Genomic DNA, 16,731 nt, shown 5'->3' on the forward strand with positions numbered 1-16,731 from the left:
TTTTCCTCATGGCAACCACAATCATGGATAAAACCGTCTATCAGCCGCATCAGGCGGGCAAAGAGGAACAACAGATTCGACGTCCGTGGACTGCAACTGATAATGGCTCTCGAAACAGATCGAAAGGTTGATATTATGACGGTACCTGCCATGCAACATGGACCATCGGACATGGAAATGGGCAAAGCTACTGAGCCAGCCAGTAGCAGCGACGTCAACGCCGACCCCGAGTTCGATGGTCTGACTCTGTACGAAAAGAAGGCGCTCCTGGTTAACCGGGAGCTCGACGCGCAAGGCATGGGCCGATACCAATGGACGGTCTTCTTTCTGTGCAGCTTCGGCTACCTGCTCGATCTGTTGTGGGCTCAAGCATTCGGACTGGTGGTAACCCCAATGCAGAACGAGTTCGGCTTCGGCGATACCGAGTTGGGCAACATATTCACCTCTTTCTCTGCCGGCTTGACGGCCGGGGCGTTTGTCTGGGGGATCCTCGTCGACATCATCGGCCGATCCGCTGCCTTCAACTACACGGTCTTGATCTCCAGCATTTTCGGAATCTGCCTTGGTGCTCCAAATTCATACAATGCTGTGATTGTGTTGACGGCCTTTGTTGGAATCGGAATTGGCGGCAATGTAAGTGGCCTCTCCTTTTTTGGATGCCTTTCTGCGCATCCTACCCAAGCCGGGCCCCTTCTAAGGGCAGTGAGCGCGCTGAGACCGAGCATTGTCATGAAGAGAGCAAATACCATACACCCACCATATTCGTGCGACCATGCAAGCAGTTGAATATCATCTCTCTTGTTGTCGCAGCTAGGAACCTTTCACAATTTCTTGTTACAAAAACGGCCTTCATTCTATCTTTCGCCTCGGTAGGATTTCTGTTCCGCTAACATCTTCATCTGGCACTTCTAGATCCCAATCGACACAACGATATGTCTAGAATGCCTTCCCCAGAACCGTCGCTGGCTTCTCCCAACGCTCTCAGTCTTCCAGCCCATCGGCGTCGTAGTATGCAGTGGTATCGCATACGGTTTCATCCCGAACTACTCATGTGCTCCCGGTTTGGTCTCCTGCAACCGGCCTGACGCCGGCACGCCGTGCTGCAGCAAAGCCGACAACTGGGGCTGGCGCTATCTGATGTTCACCATCGGGGCAATCACAGTGGCAGTATTTGTCCTCCGGGTCGTCGTGTTTCGATTCAAAGAATCGCCGAAATACCTCCTGTATCGAGGCAAAGACGAACAAGCCATCGAGGTATTGCAGCACATCGCACGCTACAACAAACGCGAATGCCATCTGACCCTCGAAACATTCACTTCTTTATCCTCCGATGCGGCTTCTGCCAGTACCGGCTCGTCGTCATCAAACTCCAACCATGCCATTTTGCTCGGGTCCGGGTCTAACCAGAAGAATCTGCCGCTCTCAGAACGAGTCAAAGTGGAAATGTCACGGTTCAAGGTACTTTTTTCGAGTTTTGCCATGACCCGTCTTGTGGTGTTGGTCTGGATCATCTATGCCTTCGATTATTGGGGGTTCACCATTGCCGGGTCGTTTTTGCCGACCATTCTCGCGCGCAAGGGCTCTTCACTTGGCCTCAGCTTGCGCGAAACATACAGGTCTTATGTATATATCTACATTTTCGGCATCCCCGGCGTGCTGGCCGGCACGATGATCTACTCGCGCCGAAGAATTGCGTTGTTGGTCTCGTCGGCCCTCTTTGGCGCGTGTCTGTTCGTCTTCACCGCGGTCAACGACGAGCCCAGCTATATTGGCGTCAATGGTCTGGTCTACTTCTTCCAGAGTATGTTCAATGCTGTGCTTTATGGCTGGACGCCCGAGGCGTTTCCTGCACCGGTGCGTGGCTCGGCTTCGGGATTCAGCAGCTTCTGGGGGAGAGTGTTTAGTATCATTGCCCCGATTGCTGCCACCAGGGTGCTTCCTCACAGCTTGAATGGGGTTCTTTATCTCGCGGGTGCTAGTGTTTGGATCTGCACTTTGGCCATTCTTTTCTTACCGGGTCAGTATCTGGGCAGCCAGAGTTATTAAGGGAACTGGGACCCAGTGATAGAAGGTGGTGGCGTGGCAGGATTGAGGTTGACCTACAAAGTCTCCAAGCTTTGGGGAACTGGGTTTTGAGTCAACTCACCTCTCACGATGGAGGGCAAGTACTAGTACTCATCAGAGGTCGAGCAAAATAGATGCTTCTGAATACATTAGATAGTGATCAGACGAGGCCAGCCAGGCATCGTACAAGATAACGAAAAAGTCTCCAAACGACAACACGCAGCGCTGAACCACTCATGCATTAAAAGCAAAGTTCTACGACCATGTTTCATCAATCAGCTGGGACAACGTGGATCAGTTGGTCAGGAGGATCCAGCAAACAGCCGTCTAGGACAAACGAGGGGAGCCTCGCATGGTCAAATGGCCGCATTGGATCGTGTCTGATGGAGACAGGGAAGAGTGCAGATGCGATGCGATTTGTGGTACTGAAAATGAACAGTGGTAAAGAAACAAACCCTACGCGGAGGGAGATGACGAACTATCAAAGGTCGGGCCAGGTCCTGCCCGGTTTGCCTCACTTTCAGGTGTTGGTTTGGAAAAGGCCGGCTGGAAGGGTTGGAGGATGAGGGTCTGTTTGCTTTGCCACCAGAGCAATCAGTACTGTACCTGCCTCTGAATCAACAACTAGATGGATAGTGACTAGTAGCAGCAGTAGAGTTCATTTCCCATCATCAGGCCGCCATGGCTGGCCAAAATTGAGTTACGGTACATACATGCGGTAGTAGTAGTGTTGACGCGTCAGGAGTGGAAATATGCAGTGGTGCATACTGCGGAGGAGAGCCTGAGTCAGAGGAGCGTGTCAGGCTCGAAGATACAGTTTTTTGTTTTGGAGCTAACAATATTCTGCGGCCACTTTCGATGCCTCAGCGTGGTACATTCGGCTAGTAGTACTACTGTATAACAAATGATATGAAGGGAGGGAGGTGTTGATAGTCTGCCACTGCACTGGCAGTGCACTGAAAAGAGTTGGGCTTCGTTGTCGCGATCATTGCCACACGCACCGGCATTTAGTACTGAGTAACAGGTACCTGAGCCCTATCACTAGCAGTACTACTTAGTACATTTTTGTAGGCAGTAACGCAGGCTTATCTACACCCCTGCACCCCAGACTGCTCGTCCGGGCCTCCCTAAAAGCCTGCCAGTACTGCGCTCCCCAGTTTGTAGCCGGGGCGCGCTGGTTGCTCGGGTGCTGCTCCTACTTTGCGCCCTGATGCTTCCACTGCACAATATTATTGCTTATCTCCATCTTTACTTATGCCCACGGCTGGACACCTGAGTGCTGGTAGTAGGCGGCCGTCAGCCAGGTCGGCCGGACGGTCAGTCAACAATCCATCAACAACAACTTGAACCATCTTCACCGTCGACCTGATCCATCACCTTCTAGTCCTATCGTAGTAGAAATAATCTTACACGGTAGTCTATGACAGTCCAAATCATTCTCGAGCTCTCGTCCCCCTCGCCCGATTGCAGCCATCACTGCACTCATTTCCTAGTAGTACTACACAATAGATTTGCGTGTCCTTGTTCTCTCGGGCCCGCCCCGTTGCAGTGCAGTGGCAGTTCGGTCTTCAAAGCCACATCCACACTGCACTAAACGCTCTAAACCGCCCCCAAAAAGGTGCCTTTTCCTGCCAATCCTCTCTCAACCTCTTTATACCGTCTCGTCTACTACCAACACTCCTACTCCCTCTCACCTATTCATCATTTCGCGCCCACCAACCACTCCATCCTAATCTGACCCAGACCTACAGAAACCACCTCGCAGCCATCACCACTCCTACCGCCCTATCTTTACTTTCCACCAGACGCCGTCCGCCGCAGCCGCCATGGCTGAAATCCGTCGCAAGCTTGTCATCGTCGGAGATGGTGCCTGCGGAAAGACTTGTTTGTTGATGTAAGTCTCATATCATCGACCGTCTCCTACCTACAAAACCTGCAGTGGTTGCTGACATTCTACCCTCTGTTGTCCAGTGTTTTCTCCAAGGGCACGTTTCCTGAGGTGCGCAGCTCCCCTTTCATCCCCTTCTCTCAATAAACCACTCGAGCGAGCAATCTCGACATCAACCCCCTATCATCGACCGTCCAACGCTAGATCCGGTGATCACAACGAGATAAAGTACTAAAATCCCACATTTGCAGGTCTACGTCCCAACCGTCTTCGAGAACTACGTCGCCGATGTCGAAGTCGATGGAAAACACGTTGAACTCGCCCTATGGGATACGGCAGGCCAGGAAGATTACGACCGCCTTCGACCTCTATCATACCCCGACTCCCACGTCATCTTGATTTGTTTTGCCATCGATTCTCCCGATTCGCTCGATAACGTCCAGGAGAAGGTATGGGAGCAACTGTTCCAGTGTTATGTGACTTGGATCGAGCTGACGCCTTGCATTAGTGGATTTCTGAAGTCCTGCACTTCTGCCAAGGTCTCCCCATCATCCTCGTCGGGTGCAAATGCGATTTGAGACACGACCCAAAGACTATTGAAGAGCTGGCAAAGACATCTCAGAAGCCCGTTACACCCGAGCAGGTTCGTTCGCCCGTGATACCGGTCTATCGATGGCCCCGGGACGCTGACTTTGGATTGTCTAGGGTGAGGAAGTTCGCAAGAAGATCGGTGCCTACAAGTATCTCGAGTGCTCGGCCAAGACCGGCCAGGGTGTTCGCGAAGTATTCGAGACCGCTACCCGGGCGGCCTTGTTGACGCGCAAGAGTGGAAAGAGCAAGAAATGCTTGATTTTGTAAATCAGGCAAACCTCTTTCTCTTGTTGCAGACATGGACCAAACACGTTCCCGACTTTTATACCAGGATATCACCGGAGAGGTCAAGATATCAGTGACAAAAGAGCTACAATCTCCCTTGTTCTTGCTTCCAGGCAGGTCCGGTTCGGTGGCTTGATCGTGCTGCGCTTTGGCACTGACACATTAGTTTTGTTTCATTATCGAGCGAGGATGGGTTGATGGTTGTTGATGCAATACAGGAATTGCGCGGAGGCTATGGATGGGCAAGCTCGGATGGTACTACAAGCATGACGGCGTTCTAACAGTCGAGACATGTTTCGAGTTGTCATCGAATAGGAAATCCATTCACGGCGTTTGGCCTCAATATCAAGGCTTTTCCATGAGCTTTTCGTGTCTTTCTGCCTCCTCCCAGAACCTCCGTCTCGACACTATGGACAAATCTACATATCTGTCCAGTCACAGACTTGAGAAGTACACCTTGGCGGAGACGGTGCAAGTTTGTGTATTGGAGGCGAAGTGATGACCATGGCATGAGAGCAATATCCTGGCATTATCCCACACTTCGTCCAATACTACTTCGCTTGAAGGTGGGCTTCCTGCTGGTGTTGCCAGGAAACAATCTTATTGAACCTACTAGGACTAGTTGTTATCGTAGTAGTCGACACACTTTCTCTTGCGCATGGTGGTGTTATTGACATTAGTTGTTTCACCATTGCAGCACGTGCCCCTGCGGCCTAAACTTGAACAGCCAGGCCGCACCACGTGATCCAAGTGGCCCTGCCAATGATGACGTAATCAAGACAATCTTCTGCCATCTGCACTGCAAGTGGGCGGGACACTTGCGCCGGCCATTTTGAAGGACGCCAGCGAGCCTTCACATGCGCTGGATTTCCAAACCGGCGTACATTCAATGAACAGCTACCTACGCAGCTCGCTGGACCGACCGGCATCGAGATGATGCTCCTCGCGATCACTGCCAGTGACCGCAGGGAACGCCGAACCGGCCGCGACCATGACTTCCCCGAATTCTAGTAGTATACACTCCCCGCGTGTCGTGCCGGCCCATGTTTCCTATTTCGCCATATACAACCCGTCGCTCGGACCGACCGACGAGACCGTTCGCGACCAGATCGTGTTTTACTACTCGGCCAAGTCTGAGGGAGAGGTTGAGCGTCGTAGGAGAGAAAGAGTCACAAGCAGCAAGCAACAAAGTCCGGAGGGCAAAGACTCAGGGCCGCCCAGTCGGGATACCAAAGATGACAAAGAAGCCGAAGAGAACGAACGGCTACGGCAGATAGGCCTGGCACAGGGCATGGTGGATTTTGTCAAGTAGGTAGGCAACAAGCCTTGCTCATAAAAAAGCTCTTCTACCGTCTCCTAGTACACACTCCTCTACAGCCGCTTCTAGTTCTTCTGGCTGAAATACATTCTAACTTTCAATTTCCCATCACAGCAATTTTTCAAATGGCGTACCTCTGGAGGTAATCGAAACGGAAAAGTCCCGGGTGGTATTGAAGGAGATCGAACCTCAATGGTGGATACTTGCTTCTATCAGTCTCACGAAGCTGCCTGCGGCCAGCGCCAGCAGCACATCCTCAGGGACCAGAAAGGCCAGTAATTTGGGAAAAACCCCTCACGCTGCGACAGCTCCCTCAGCAGAGGAAGTTGAGTACTCGTCGCGGGAGGTGGCGCCGGCACAATTGCTGCTCGCACAACTGTCACAAGCGTATCAGGTGTTTCTGCTGCACCACGCCTCCAGTCTGGGGGAGCTCTGGAAGAAACATGAAAACAAGAGGGATCTGTTTTGTGGTCTATTGAACAGGTACTGGACCCAGTTCATTGCGAACTGGGACGTCCTACTTCACGGCAACCCTGCTGTTGAGCTCTACGATGCTGTCAAGCTTGCCGTAGGAGGCGAACTGGGCATTGGCGTCGGAGAGGAAGAGTGGGGCAGTGGTGAGCGAGAGGTGCTGGAGGACTTCGCCAACAGAACCGAAGGTCTCCTGGATCTCATCGTGGGCAGGTACGGGGATGCGCCTCTTTCCCCAGCGGACGGAAAATCTCAGGTCAATGAACGTTCCACCCAGTCCGTGAAGAGTTCAGGCTCAGATCCGGAGCCCTGGCTAGGCAACGGTGAAGACCCGCGGGCCGAAGATGGAATAATATTTTCTGGTGTCGGTGGCATCTCCAGACGGTCACTTATCACCGTCTCCCAATGGATGGCTAATATCTATGTACACGGGGAATCCGCTTATGGTGTAGGCGAGAACCCGGCATCCCGACCCCGACATCGCAGAAACAGGCGACACCCTACACGGCGGGAGAGAACTGATGCAACGACTGGTCGCACGCAGTACCAACCGCTTGAAGAGGTACATCCAAGGGTTAGGTCGCCCAAATCTCGAGCGCCGGATCTGCGACGCAAGGCGATTGAGAACAATGCAACACCGCCGGGCATCCCTGCCCCAATCGTGAGCGCCGTGGAGCGGTCTCTTGAGGCCGCAACGACCAAAGCGGATTCCAACATTGCAGACAAAAAGGGCGAAGGTGGAGAACCAGACAATAACGGGCGCGACCAAAGTGAACAACAGGGCTCTGCTTTGTTTGGAACAGAGAAGGTGATGAAATATCTTAGCCTCGGGTACGGTTCCAGCTGGACGTTGAATCCGAAAGGATTCGGTGGTCCGAACAAGTCAACCCCCAACGGGAATGTGAATACGAATACCACAGAGTCGCAACAGCCGGGAGACAAGAGAGAACAGAACACATCAGCTGAAGAACCACAACCACTCCAGGAGCTTGATCCCACCCCCAACGTCAGTGATGCGGAAGAAACGCAACCGCAGACGCCCTTTGTTCAACGGCTTGAACAGTCGATTGGCAAGTTCTTGATTGGTCTGTCTGGAGACTTGGAAAATACCGAGTTTGAGAACGAGTCGGACGGCGAAGCCACAACAGACACGAAAGCAAAAGGATCATTACGGGCTGAGTCACCGACTCCAAGCACTTCCAGCCGTATCTTCCTACGGACATTGACCATCGAGATGTCATCATCGCGCTTTTCCAATACCAATCGATCAGCAGCCTCGCAAAACACACGGAGAAGCTCTGTAGACGACAGCGCCAGTTCGACACCAGCCAAAACCAGTGCTGCAGCCTCGGTGGACGGGTCGCGGCCGAATGTGACGCACGAAAAGGTCCAGGTGGCTGTATACGTTCACCAACCGTTTATTTTTGTTTTTCTCTTTCAGCTGCACACTCCGAATCTGACCATGCCGGGATTCTATCGGTCTATTCATCACATTCTGGGGCCGTTGCAGAAGAGTCTGTTGAGGAATACAGATCCGCAACGGTGGAGAGAGCGTGTGCAAACAGCACTTGTGCCGGATCCAGACCCCGATGACGAAGATGTTGTCAGAAGTATGAAGGGCTACTACATGGACCTGTATGACTTGGTTTATGATCCTAGCAAATTGACGGTTCGGACATCGATTCCCAATATTCCTCTTCCAGGAAGTCTTGCGGCTGAAGGACTTCATCGAACGTTTTCGTCTCCTACGAAACCTGTCACGGTCTCGGGATCTTGGTATACGCTTGGAATAGCTATTGGGGGGCTGTCATCTTCTTCTTCTGTGGAGTCGGTATCGGGCTCTGGTTCGGGCTCTGGAATGCTCATGAGAAGTAATTGGACCAGAGTCGAAGCTCTGAACGTCCATACTCATATTCTTAATATTTGGGCGGGCACAAGACCGAAAAGGCCTGATGGTGATTCAGGTCGGCCTGGAACTCAGGAGCTCGAGAGGACGGTTAAGACGGCCCGCGGGTGGTGGGTTGTATGGATGAAGGTACCGGTAAGCCGGGTGGTGTCTGCCGATCATGATGCTAGGAGTGATGAAGTGAGTGAAATCAGACAAGAGTTGAGGGAAGCAATACTGGTCAGGAGATCTCTTCAAGACAACAACCGAGCCGTCAGTGGCAAGGACTTGTCTTCTAGCGTCCCAGGGTTGGGGTTTGGAGGTGTCGGTGCTGCTGGAAAATGGCTCCTCCGGGATCAACCGCGCAGTCGAGATGTCAGTGGTTCCTCTGGGTCTGGAGCTGGAGCGACAGCGACGACTACTAATGCAAAGGGTGTGAGTGAGGGTGTGGGAGTAGACGCGAGAAAATGGGTTGAGGGGCTGGTTAGGCTGACCATGTGACGGAGGGAGGAATCGTAGTGGGCGCGGGAATGGGTGGGAGCACCAGACAGATACATAGCTTCGACTGTACAGTGAGTGGTACAGTTTACCCGATTGACGTCCGTCTTTGGGGAGAAAAAGACAAATGCGACATGCCATATTGATTCGTGTTCCGCCTGCTACTGGAGTATGAAGTTATTCATTGACAAGCGTGAGACTGTTCTACGTGCCTGGCTGGTTGACAGGTAGATAATCTGCTGACCTGACTTGACTCGACTTGGCCTGATTGATTGATCTCTTTTCACCAAAACGATGTTCAAGTTGCGTTGGTCTGGTCTGGTCTGCCAGTGGTCTGGTCTGGGACCTGGCTACCTAGGTATACTTGAGGGAGGAAAACAAGAAGAATAATCCCACGGAGCGAAGCGAAGCGAAGTACCTAGGTTCTAGTAAGAATCACTGCAGGACAAAGCCAAAGACAAAGACGAACAAAACTAGATTAAACTCTCGAGATACACTGTGGCACCAAATTAGACAGTTGAACAAATAAATCAAGGAATTTGACATGTTCAGGACTAACATAGTAGATACTGTACCTACCTACCTACCCTACCTACGTTGTACAGGTCGGTAGGAATCATACATGACAGCTTCAGCCGAAGAAAAAAAAAAGTCAGAAGGGGCTCTGCAGTGGCTCTTGGTCATGAATTTCGAGATAAGTAGTACAACATACCTTGGTATCTCGCTGATCACCTCAATCAACAACTGGACGTGAACAAAGTAAGAAGAAACCTTGAAGGTTAGTAGGTACTTGCGTACCTAGCGACACACTACAACTTCAGATGAAGTATATGTACAATGTCCACTACTCAGTAGTAGTAGCATCCATCTCCGAAGGTCAGAAAGTCAGAGAGACAACATCAAGACATCCTAAATCATGATGACGGATAGAATATCTGCAGGTAGGGCTCCATATTACCTACCTACGGTAGGTAGGCTGATCGAACATGGCAAACACAATGTGCAGTGGTAGAAGCAGTAACATGTACAGTACCTAGGTATATATTTTCATAAGTTAAACCTCCAGAATCTTCTCTCGCAATCGACCATAGGATCGAGAAAACAGCGCTTCCCGTTCGCTCAGCGGTACTTAAGCTCGATGCCGGCCAGTTAGTACTAAAGTCGGTGACGATTTGGGAATCCTGGCTGTCGATTGTTTTTGTCGAATTTTTTTGACCTTCAACAACCTACCTCCACTCTGCGTCCCTTGTGGTAATAAGTTGTGGATTTTATAGTGGAGATTTTAACAAAAATCCAATTGGGAATGGAGGACTGGATCCGATTGGTGGAGCTAATATCGCTTTTGTGGAGGATGACTAACCGTCGCGTTCAACCAATAATGTACAGTGGTAGTCTCTCCCTCGAGTCTGCCTCAGCCTCGTCCGATGACAACGTTCAAGTTGTACAATTGTACATATTTGTGCAAGTGTTTGGAATCAATTCGGCTCGGACTCCAACATTTATTGTTCTTTCCATCCTCGGCTGTTAATTCAAGTTGTAATGTACCTAGTAACGCAGGTACAGAGATGGAGAGAGAGAAAGAGCGAGAGTCTACTCATTGCTGCTGTTCGCATGGCATTGCCATTCCTGCACACCAGTGGCATCAGCTTCATTACATCTACCTGATGTTCTGTGAGTATGATGACTTGATGACAATATACCGTACCAATTTCCCCTTGGAGCATTTCCAATCCGTTCACTAAGGTACCTGATGCTTCAGGTTTGATGTAATTACAGTACAGCGACGCGGTAAAAGGTCATACCGGCCCAGTGGTCGAGCACTGGTCCAGCAGAGCAGCTTGTCGGACCACGCATCATGATATATCCAGGGCCGTACAGTATTAGTGTTGTCCAATGCAGTTGAATCATCCAAACCGCCATGCCAGTTTTCAGGTATTTGGGAGCGATATATAGCCTTCGATAGTAGGGAGGTAATGGAGTATAAGTTTTTATATGCTGCCTGATACAAAGCGCTATCACCCGCCTGGCGCCGCCATCAATGCAAATCATGTACTACACCTTTCCGAAAAGCACAATCTTGGAACCCTTTTCAGACTTCGACACCGTGCGCTGTGCCCAAACAAGTTGTTTTCATCTGTGCAATGCACATTGTAAAGTGGAGAGTAGGGGTATATTTTCTTCCCTGTCATGACCTCTGGCATTTGATGTCGAGCTCGGGGCTGCGTCGCCCCATGTTGCTGCACTGACAAGCCATGTTGTGGGATCCAAGGAAGGACGTTATCAGTTCTCCCTCGTTTAGAGGATATCCAGTGTTTCCATCTGAGTCCAAGGTCCTCAAGTCTTTTTGTTGATCAATTCCCCCTCTTGCTCTCCCGCCATTTATCAAACATTTCCTCCCACGATCCATCAACACCCTCACATCTCTCCGCAATGACTCCCCACGTCCTATTCCTGACAATGGACTCGACGGCATTTTCATTCCTCAACAACGCAGCCAACTGTTCCGTCCTGGGCTCCTTCGGGAAAAATCGACCAGAATAAGGATCCAACCTCTCATCGACAATCCGGTCCGCATCTTTTCTGTTCATTTTTTCCCTTTCAATCACGTCCGGGTCGTCCGGATCCGGCGACGTCGCAACCGACGTGCAATACGAAATGACTTCAGACCGCGAGTTCCACGACGGGAAAAGCACCGACTCTAGAAATGTCCGTGTGGTTTCGCGTGGGATAGGTTGACGAGTCAGCAGCGACGTGGGTAGCGTTGGGTTACGGATCGATGTTGAGGAGGGCTTGAATGGCGATGTGGAAGCTGGTGTCATTAAGGCGTTTAGGTTGGTGGAAATACTGTCGTCGATGCTGGCACGGGATAGGCGTAGAAAGTCGCGCAGGACTCGTGTGTTGAAGCAGAATTGTGGGTTTAATTGTGTTGGAGGGGATGTCGGTTGAGACATGACGAGAGGGGTGCTGGCCACCGAGGTGCGAAACTGGTCTGCCGAGGAGGGATCAGGCCGGGCGGAGGGCGGAGAGGAGGTCGAAGTGGACGACGAGTTGGCCCAAAACCACGCCAGCTTGGTGGATTGGATTGGGTTGCTGGTGTTGATGTTGGTGTTGGTGTTCAAGGAGTAACAAGCTTAGAGTAGTCCGTGGACAAGACCCGTGGCGACGGTTCGGAAAAGAGTATCCCAAGCTCAAGCGCAACTTTTTAAGATGTCAATTGACTCGCTGAGGGAGTATAAACAGTTTAGCGGACGGAAGAAAGCTAGGCTGTCAAAGGACCTAAGATAGTACTGTTGTTGTAAAATGGTACGATCTGCGAGGAAACGGACGGCGGATTATGGTGGAGTTCAGTTCGAAGGTCCTGGCGCTGCAAGGCTGCGCTCGACGTGCAACTTGAAGTCAACGTCACGTACGTCATGGACTATCATTGGTTCAAGCTGTGGTCTGCCCTGGTTGGCTGCCTGCTGCCAGAACCACTTTACGCGTCGGACACAGATACGCGTTGTGGACTCCATACAATCATTCCAGCTGTGTCAGCCTTGAACAGTCATGTTGCCATGAACACACCAACAAAACCACTTGCAGTTCACTTTGCTTGAATCAAATCAAATCAAATCAAATCAGAGTCGACGCCTTTCAACATCCTTTGAGAGTTCATGCGGCCCAGCAGAGCTTATTAGTTCTGCCCTTCGCGACAAGCAAAAGTCCCACCTGAGAGCATTACTGCGTCACCCATTACCCAACATTGGAAACACTCAAAACTCAACCTACCTACCTAGGTAGACTGCTTTCAGTAACCTACGTTCACCTTGCTCAATCTCAATCTCAATCTCAAGCCACCTAGGGAGTCACTCAATCAATCGAAATCAGCACTACTCCGACTCTTCGCCATGCCTGAGATCGCCGAAGTCGCACGAACAGTGCACTACATCCGCAAACACCTAGTGGGCAAAACCCTCGCCAAAGTCGTAGCAACAGACGACAACAACGTCTACGGCAAAGCCGGCACATCAGCCGCCGAATTCGAGAAAGCAATGACGGGCAAGAAAGTCATCGACGCCGGCCAACAAGGCAAATACTTCTGGATGATCATGTCGAGCCCACCGCACCCGGTCATGCATTTCGGCATGTCGGGCTGGTTACACTTTAAATCCGAACACACGTACTACTATCAACCCAAAAAGGCAGACAAAACCACCAAACCCAACGAAGCCGGCGAAGCTGGCGAAGCCAAGTCAACCGAACAAACCCCATGGCCGCCCAAAGTCATGAAATTCCTCCTCACTACCAAGCCCGACGACGACAATTCCTCCGACGTCGTCGAAGCAGCCTTCGTCGACATGCGCCGCTTCGCCCGCATCCGCCTCGTCAACTGCCCAGCTTCCGAAATCAGAAACGTATCGCCCCTAAAAGAAAACGGACCCGACCCCGTCATCGACAAGGACATCGTGACAGTCGACTGGCTACGCCAAAAATGCAAGTCTAAAAAAGTCCCCATCAAAGCCATGCTGCTCGATCAGGCCGTCATCAGCGGAATCGGCAACTGGGTCGGCGACGAGATCATGTACCATGCCAAAATGCATCCGGAGCAGTACGCCAACACGCTGACCGATGACCAAATTGTCCAGTTGCACAAATCCATCCATTATATTTGTGGGACGGCCGTCGAGTTGTTGGCCGATTCGGAAAAGTTTCCGGACGACTGGTTGTTCAGGCATCGGTGGGGGAAGGGAAAGAAGAATAGTTCGAACGCAATGCCGAATGGTGAAAAGATTGCCTTTTTGACGGTCGGTGGACGGACTAGTGCTGTTGTTCCTTCGGTCCAGAAGAAGACGGGCCCCGTGGCGAAGGAGATGAGTGAGGCTCAGGTGCTTGATGGCGATGATGACCACAGCGACAAAAAGCCCAAAGGGAACAAGCGTAAGGCTGCTGCTGTCAAGGAGGAGGAGGAATCAGAATCAGCACAGAGTGAGGAAGAAGTCTTACCCAAGAAGACGGCAAGGGGTAGAAAGTCGCAACCGAAAGACGAGCCAAAGCAACACATCAAGCCTGATTTGAATGGTGACACGAACAAACCTGGGAAAGGCAAGGCTGGCAAAAGAGTCAAGAAGGAACAAGAGACAGCCCCCCAATCAGAGAAAAGGTCCAGTGGTGATCGTGGGAAGGCCGTGGCCCCAGTGGCTGCGGCAAATGAAACTGGTAGACGACGGTCAGGTCGTCTGGCAAAGCCTTGATTGTACTAGTATCACACATGCGGTTGGCTAATTCGTCGTTGAAAATGATACCATACAAAGTTGTATTACCAGTAAGTGTTACGGTCCTAGCTACCTTCTAGTATGTTTAGTACAAACTAGGCAACTGTGTCTGGTGAAAAGAACTTTCAGCTGTCGACATTTGTACTGTCTATGAGCATCTAAATTCAGAACATAACGCCAACTAGACCCCAATCCAATGCATACCATCATTTGCCAAATGGAACAGACAGCGGCTCGACCGGCGTGACCCTCAAGACCCCTGACTCGGCAGACTGTTTGGTCTGCTCGGCGGTCAGAAGTCCACTGTCGGCCGGGGAGCCTCCGATGACATGCTTCTCTTCATCGGTAGGTCCAGCGGCGACCCCAACCTCAGCCCTGTCCAAGGCCCTTCGGAAAGACGGCATCAGATTTGTTGCTAACGGGTATGTGAAGACCAAGAAGAAGCACGCCGCAGTCAACCACCAAGCCTTGGAGATCCGGACAGACTCAACAAGTTGCGCCATCAGTGGCGGTTGTAGCGCGCCACCAGAAATGCTGACGATCATCAGCGTCTCACAGGTCGGCGTCCACTCCTCATATGAAGCCGTCGCACTCTCGAAGATCATCGGGAAAGAAGGCGCCTCGAAGAACATGACCATAACGGCCACCGCGATCGCTGCGTTGCCTGTAATAGATGTCCCAGCGGCGGTCGTCGCCACAGCACCGGCGATGAAACAAGCCAAGACATATCGAGGCTTGAAGACCTTGGGGTTCGTCACCATTGCTGCTGCAACAAACCGACCAATCACAAAAGCAACCTGTGCCAACGACATGCATATGGCAGCCCACTTGTCGCTGGCACAGGCGTTGATCTTCATGTGCTCAATGAAGAATTGAGCAAAGGTCACTTGGCAACCAAGATTGACAAAATTGGCGGCAACGCCCCACCAGATGCGGGCATGCCGCCACGAGAGCAAAGGGTGCTTCCACAGCTTCCAGCCGACAGAGACACGCGCCACAGGAACCTCGACTTCTGGGACCCAGTTCGTGCGGAAGAAGATGACGGCCACAACTGTCATCAAGCCCAGGATGCAGCCGCCTAGTCCCCGGTAGAAGGTGATGATGCTGCCCAAGTTGGCACAAGACGTTGAGCTGTCTACTGTCGGCATCAAACATTTGCCAGGTCGTTGAGGGTCCCAAGCAGGCCTCCTCGAAGAAGTGTCAGGGTCGAAGACAAAGGCATTGGCCAAAAACGGTGCGACAACAGTACCAATCCCTGCCCAGGCCTGAGCGATCAGGATGCGCAGGGTAGCCTGGGTGCGGGGCCCACAGTTGACAGCGTATGGATTGGCGGAGCGTTCCAAAGTTGACACTCCCAACCCGATGACAAACATGGCGGCAACCATACCAGCCAAAGAACAATTTTGCGCAGCAATGGACATGAAAAAGTCGCCCAATGCAAGACCAAAAAGGCCAGTAACCATAGCGACTCGATAGCCGCAGTTTTTAACCAATGGGCCGCCAATAAGGAGGGCCCCCGGGATGTAGGCGCAGTAGTAGCCGGCAGCGAGGATCGCCGCCTTCTGGCGATCGATCCCCATGGCCACTTTGACGTGGTAGTTCATAATGTCGAGAAGGCCATAGGCCAGTCCCCACATACAGAACAAGGCGAGAGAGCAGATGGCAATGGGGAGGATGGTGTCTCTTTTGCGGATATCCCGCTTCGGTTGTTTGTACTGTACATCGAATCGCTTGATCCGCTCAAGGAGGCCTCCAGTGGAGATGAATGTGGTCGCCATTGATGTTGGGAATAGTAAATTGCCCGGTGGTTATGTTGCAGACTTGCGTCACTTTCACATACTCCCCCGGATTCTTGTAGGTGTCTTGCGAAATGTGGTAGTATGTTCTTGACTCTGCACTTTCAGGGGGGCGACTGGAGATGGAGAGTGTAAGAAAAGAATGAAAGGGTGGAGGCAGCTTTTATAGACGACATGCTCTGCTTTTGAGTCTGGGTAGTAGCCACCGGACCTCAATCTGAAGAGAAGGTGCCAAACATAGACGAGCGCATCTCAAAAGCCAAAATGCGCAGGAGCTTACCGGAAGACATGTTGCGGACATCACGATCACGAGGCTTATGCAATGTTTTGTTGCAGCGTGGTGAGCCACTTACCGTCAGCGAAGTGTCTCCGTAGTAGCAACCCGACAGCAAATCACTCTCTGGCAGTCGCAAACAGCTGTCCTAGTTAGCACTTGCCCACTGGATTCCGTTCTAGCTAAATCTTCAAGTCTCGAAGGGAGACACGGATCTTTGGACAATCCGGGGCACAACCGGGGATCGTCTTCTTTGATGGTACAGCCCGCAGGAAGACGGGACCCCGTGGGGCAGCGTTTAAGACTGAGTATGGGAACACTCCGCCGCTTGTTCTTCGCGATCCGCAACATGGTGAGGGACGAGATGTCGATTTCAAGATGCCGAGGAGTTTGGCAAACGTTGGTAGAG

The 16,731-nt window shown here is 51.6% G+C and overlaps 6 protein-coding genes and 1 non-coding gene across 7 annotated transcripts; 5 read left to right on the top strand and 2 right to left on the bottom strand.

Moving 5' to 3' along the window:
- Positions 1–102: 102 nt before the first annotated feature.
- On the top strand, positions 103–2,046 carry HMPREF1120_04192 (MFS transporter, metabolite:H+ symporter; the record flags this gene model as incomplete). Its single annotated transcript, XM_009158305.1, has 2 exons — positions 103–633; positions 913–2,046. 2 exons carry the CDS (start codon positions 103–105, stop codon positions 2,044–2,046), a joined length of 1,665 nt encoding a protein of 554 aa, XP_009156553.1.
- A 1,280-nt stretch (positions 2,047–3,326) lies between these two features.
- On the top strand, positions 3,327–5,474 carry HMPREF1120_04193 (GTP-binding protein rhoA). The gene is made up of 5 exons (XM_009158306.1): positions 3,327–3,958; positions 4,036–4,063; positions 4,204–4,401; positions 4,461–4,595; positions 4,658–5,474. Exons 1-5 carry the CDS (start codon positions 3,891–3,893, stop codon positions 4,808–4,810), a joined length of 582 nt encoding a protein of 193 aa, XP_009156554.1. The 5' UTR covers positions 3,327–3,890; the 3' UTR covers positions 4,811–5,474.
- Positions 5,475–5,650: 176 nt separating this feature from the next.
- Positions 5,651–9,199, top strand: HMPREF1120_04194 (uncharacterized protein). The gene is made up of 2 exons (XM_009158307.1): positions 5,651–6,136; positions 6,261–9,199. The coding sequence occupies exons 1-2, from the start codon at positions 5,820–5,822 to the stop codon at positions 9,001–9,003; spliced, it is 3,060 nt and encodes a 1,019-aa protein (XP_009156555.1). The 5' UTR covers positions 5,651–5,819; the 3' UTR covers positions 9,004–9,199.
- An 882-nt stretch (positions 9,200–10,081) lies between these two features.
- On the top strand, positions 10,082–10,197 carry HMPREF1120_09278. Its single transcript, XR_634397.1, has one exon. It is a non-coding gene; the product is annotated as a 5S ribosomal RNA (ribosomal RNA).
- A 444-nt stretch (positions 10,198–10,641) lies between these two features.
- On the bottom strand, positions 10,642–12,348 carry HMPREF1120_04195 (uncharacterized protein). Its single transcript, XM_009158308.1, has one exon. The coding sequence runs from the start codon at positions 11,949–11,951 to the stop codon at positions 11,352–11,354; it is 600 nt and encodes a 199-aa protein (XP_009156556.1). The 5' UTR covers positions 11,952–12,348; the 3' UTR covers positions 10,642–11,351.
- A 176-nt stretch (positions 12,349–12,524) lies between these two features.
- Positions 12,525–14,733, top strand: HMPREF1120_04196 (formamidopyrimidine-DNA glycosylase). The gene is made up of 2 exons (XM_009158309.1): positions 12,525–14,597; positions 14,685–14,733. The coding sequence occupies exon 1, from the start codon at positions 12,888–12,890 to the stop codon at positions 14,229–14,231; it is 1,344 nt and encodes a 447-aa protein (XP_009156557.1). The 5' UTR covers positions 12,525–12,887; the 3' UTR covers positions 14,232–14,597; positions 14,685–14,733.
- Positions 14,263–16,707, bottom strand: HMPREF1120_04197 (MFS transporter, FHS family, L-fucose permease). The gene has a single exon (XM_009158310.1). It carries the CDS (start codon positions 16,028–16,030, stop codon positions 14,459–14,461), a length of 1,572 nt encoding a protein of 523 aa, XP_009156558.1. The 5' UTR covers positions 16,031–16,707; the 3' UTR covers positions 14,263–14,458.
- Between the last annotated feature and the right edge of the window lie 24 nt (positions 16,708–16,731).

Source organism: Exophiala dermatitidis (genome assembly GCF_000230625.1).
Source record: "Exophiala dermatitidis NIH/UT8656 unplaced genomic scaffold supercont1.3, whole genome shotgun sequence".
NCBI classification, from domain to species: Eukaryota; Fungi; Ascomycota; class Eurotiomycetes; order Chaetothyriales; family Herpotrichiellaceae; genus Exophiala; species Exophiala dermatitidis.

What these genes read in the sequence shown, in the direction of transcription:
- HMPREF1120_04193 (XM_009158306.1), top strand. Translation starts at nt 3,891, where the DNA reads ATGGCTGAAATCCGTCGCAAGCTTGTCATCGTCGGAGATGGTGCCTGC. An exon ending in CCAAGGGCACGTTTCCTGAG is followed by an intron (nt 4,064 to 4,203) that starts GTGCGCAGCTCC and finishes CCACATTTGCAG; the next exon opens with GTCTACGTCCCAACCGTCTT. An exon ending in TCGATAACGTCCAGGAGAAG is followed by an intron (nt 4,402 to 4,460) that starts GTATGGGAGCAA and finishes GCCTTGCATTAG; the next exon opens with TGGATTTCTGAAGTCCTGCA.
- HMPREF1120_04194 (XM_009158307.1), top strand. Translation starts at nt 5,820, where the DNA reads ATGACTTCCCCGAATTCTAGTAGTATACACTCCCCGCGTGTCGTGCCG. An exon ending in GGCATGGTGGATTTTGTCAA is followed by an intron (nt 6,137 to 6,260) that starts GTAGGTAGGCAA and finishes TTCCCATCACAG; the next exon opens with CAATTTTTCAAATGGCGTAC.
- HMPREF1120_04195 (XM_009158308.1), bottom strand. Translation starts at nt 11,951, where the DNA reads ATGTCTCAACCGACATCCCCTCCAACACAATTAAACCCACAATTCTGC.
- HMPREF1120_04196 (XM_009158309.1), top strand. Translation starts at nt 12,888, where the DNA reads ATGCCTGAGATCGCCGAAGTCGCACGAACAGTGCACTACATCCGCAAA.
- HMPREF1120_04197 (XM_009158310.1), bottom strand. Translation starts at nt 16,030, where the DNA reads ATGGCGACCACATTCATCTCCACTGGAGGCCTCCTTGAGCGGATCAAG.